This window comes from Aplysia californica, unplaced genomic scaffold (genome assembly GCF_000002075.1).
Source record: "Aplysia californica isolate F4 #8 unplaced genomic scaffold, AplCal3.0 scaffold01681, whole genome shotgun sequence".
Classification (NCBI taxonomy): Eukaryota; Metazoa; Mollusca; class Gastropoda; order Aplysiida; family Aplysiidae; genus Aplysia; species Aplysia californica.
The window spans coordinates 44,163-45,849 of record NW_004798951.1 but is presented as its reverse complement, the minus strand read 5'-3'; the positions used below and the strand labels follow the sequence as shown (position 1 = coordinate 45,849).

The 1,687-nt window shown below is 41.7% G+C and overlaps 1 protein-coding gene across 1 annotated transcript in view; it reads left to right on the top strand.

Annotated features, from left to right (window-relative positions):
- Positions 1–572: 572 nt before the first annotated feature.
- The window catches only part of LOC101848172 (5-phosphohydroxy-L-lysine phospho-lyase), a gene marked incomplete at its 5' end in the record, with an annotated part of 10,208 nt that continues 9,093 nt past the window's right edge, over positions 573–1,687 (top strand). Inside the window, 1 exon segment of the mRNA XM_005113176.3 lies at positions 573–667. Within this exon segment, the coding sequence (XP_005113233.2) occupies positions 573–667 (95 nt within the window).

Below are 1,687 nucleotides of genomic sequence, written 5' to 3'. Positions count from 1 at the left end.
AAATGAGCCATATATAATATACGTTGTTTGTAGAAATTGTCCAAATGGGCCATATATAATATACGTTGTTTGTAGAAATTGTCCAAATGAGCCATATATAATATACGTTGTTTGTAGAAATTGTCCAAATGAGCCATATATAATATATACGTTGTAGAAAATGTCCAAATGGGCCATATATAATATACGTTGTTTGTAGAAAATGTCCAAATGAGCCATATATAATATACGTTGTTTGTAGAAATTGTCCAAATGGGCCATATATAATATATACGTTGTAGAAAATGTCCAAATGGGCCATATATAATATACGTTGTTTGTAGAAAATGTCCGAATGAGCCGCCCTTTATGGAGGAGAAAAGTGGTTGTCCTGAGGGTTCTCACTCAGCTGGAAAACAGGGAAAGCTGGGAATTTTATGGATAGATTTTCCAATGGGGAAAACACTGTGAAAAGGAAACGAAATGACTGACCTTGACATCCCCTCCTCAGTGACCTTGACACCCTGACCTTGAACTCCCCTCCTCAGTGACCTTGACCCCCCTCCTCAGTGACCTTGACATTGCCCCCACAGGTCGGTCCGCACGGCGGGCGGGGTGACCATCGCTGACGAGGTACAGGTGGGCTTTGGACGTGTGGGGACGCACATGTGGTCTTTTGAGACGCAGGGTGAGTGTGTGTGTGTGTGTGTCTGTGTGTGTGTGTGTATGTCTGTGTGTGTGTGTGTGTGTGTGTGGTCTGTGTGTGTGTCTGTGTGTGTGCCTGTCTGTGTGTATGTGAGAGAGAGTGTGTGTGTGTGTGTGTGTGTGTAAGAGAGAGAGAGAGAGAGAGAGAGTTGATGAGTGCGTGTACATGTAAGTATTTAGCATGTTGCAGTAATTTTCTCTCGGTGGAGATGAATAAACTGTTATCTTACCTTACCTTACCTTACTTTACTTCATTTTACCTTGTCTTACCGTACCTTGTGTTATCTTACTTTACTTCATTTCACCTTACCTTACCATACCTTACCTTACCTTACCATACCTTACCTTACCATACCTTACCTTACCTTACCATACCTTACCTTACCATACCTTACCTTACCTTACCTTACCTTACCTTACCTTACCTTACCTTACCTTACCTTACCTTACCTTACCTTACCTTAAGATACCTTGCCTTACCTTACCTTACCATACCTTACCTTACCTTACCTTACCTTACCTTACCTTACCTTACCTTACCTTACCTTACCTTACCTTACCTTACCTTATCTTGTACTACCATACCATACCATACCTTACCTTACCTTACCTGACCTGACCTGACCTTACCTTGCCTTGCCTTGCCTTGCCTTGCCTTACCTTACCTTACCTTTTACTACCATACCTTAACTTAACTTACCTTACCTATCCTTACCTTACCTTGCCTTACCTTACCTTACCTTACCTTATCTTACCTTACCTTACCTTGCCATCCCTTACCTTTTACTACCTTACCTTACCTTACCTTGTACTACCTTATCTTACCTTACCTTACCTTACCATACCTTGCCTTATCTTACCTTGTACTACCTTGCTTTACCTTACCTTGTACTACCTTACCTTACCTTACCTTGCCTTACCTTACCTTGTACTACCTTACCTTACCTTACCTTGCCTTACCTTACCTTGTACTACCTTACCTTACCTTACCTTGCCTTACCTT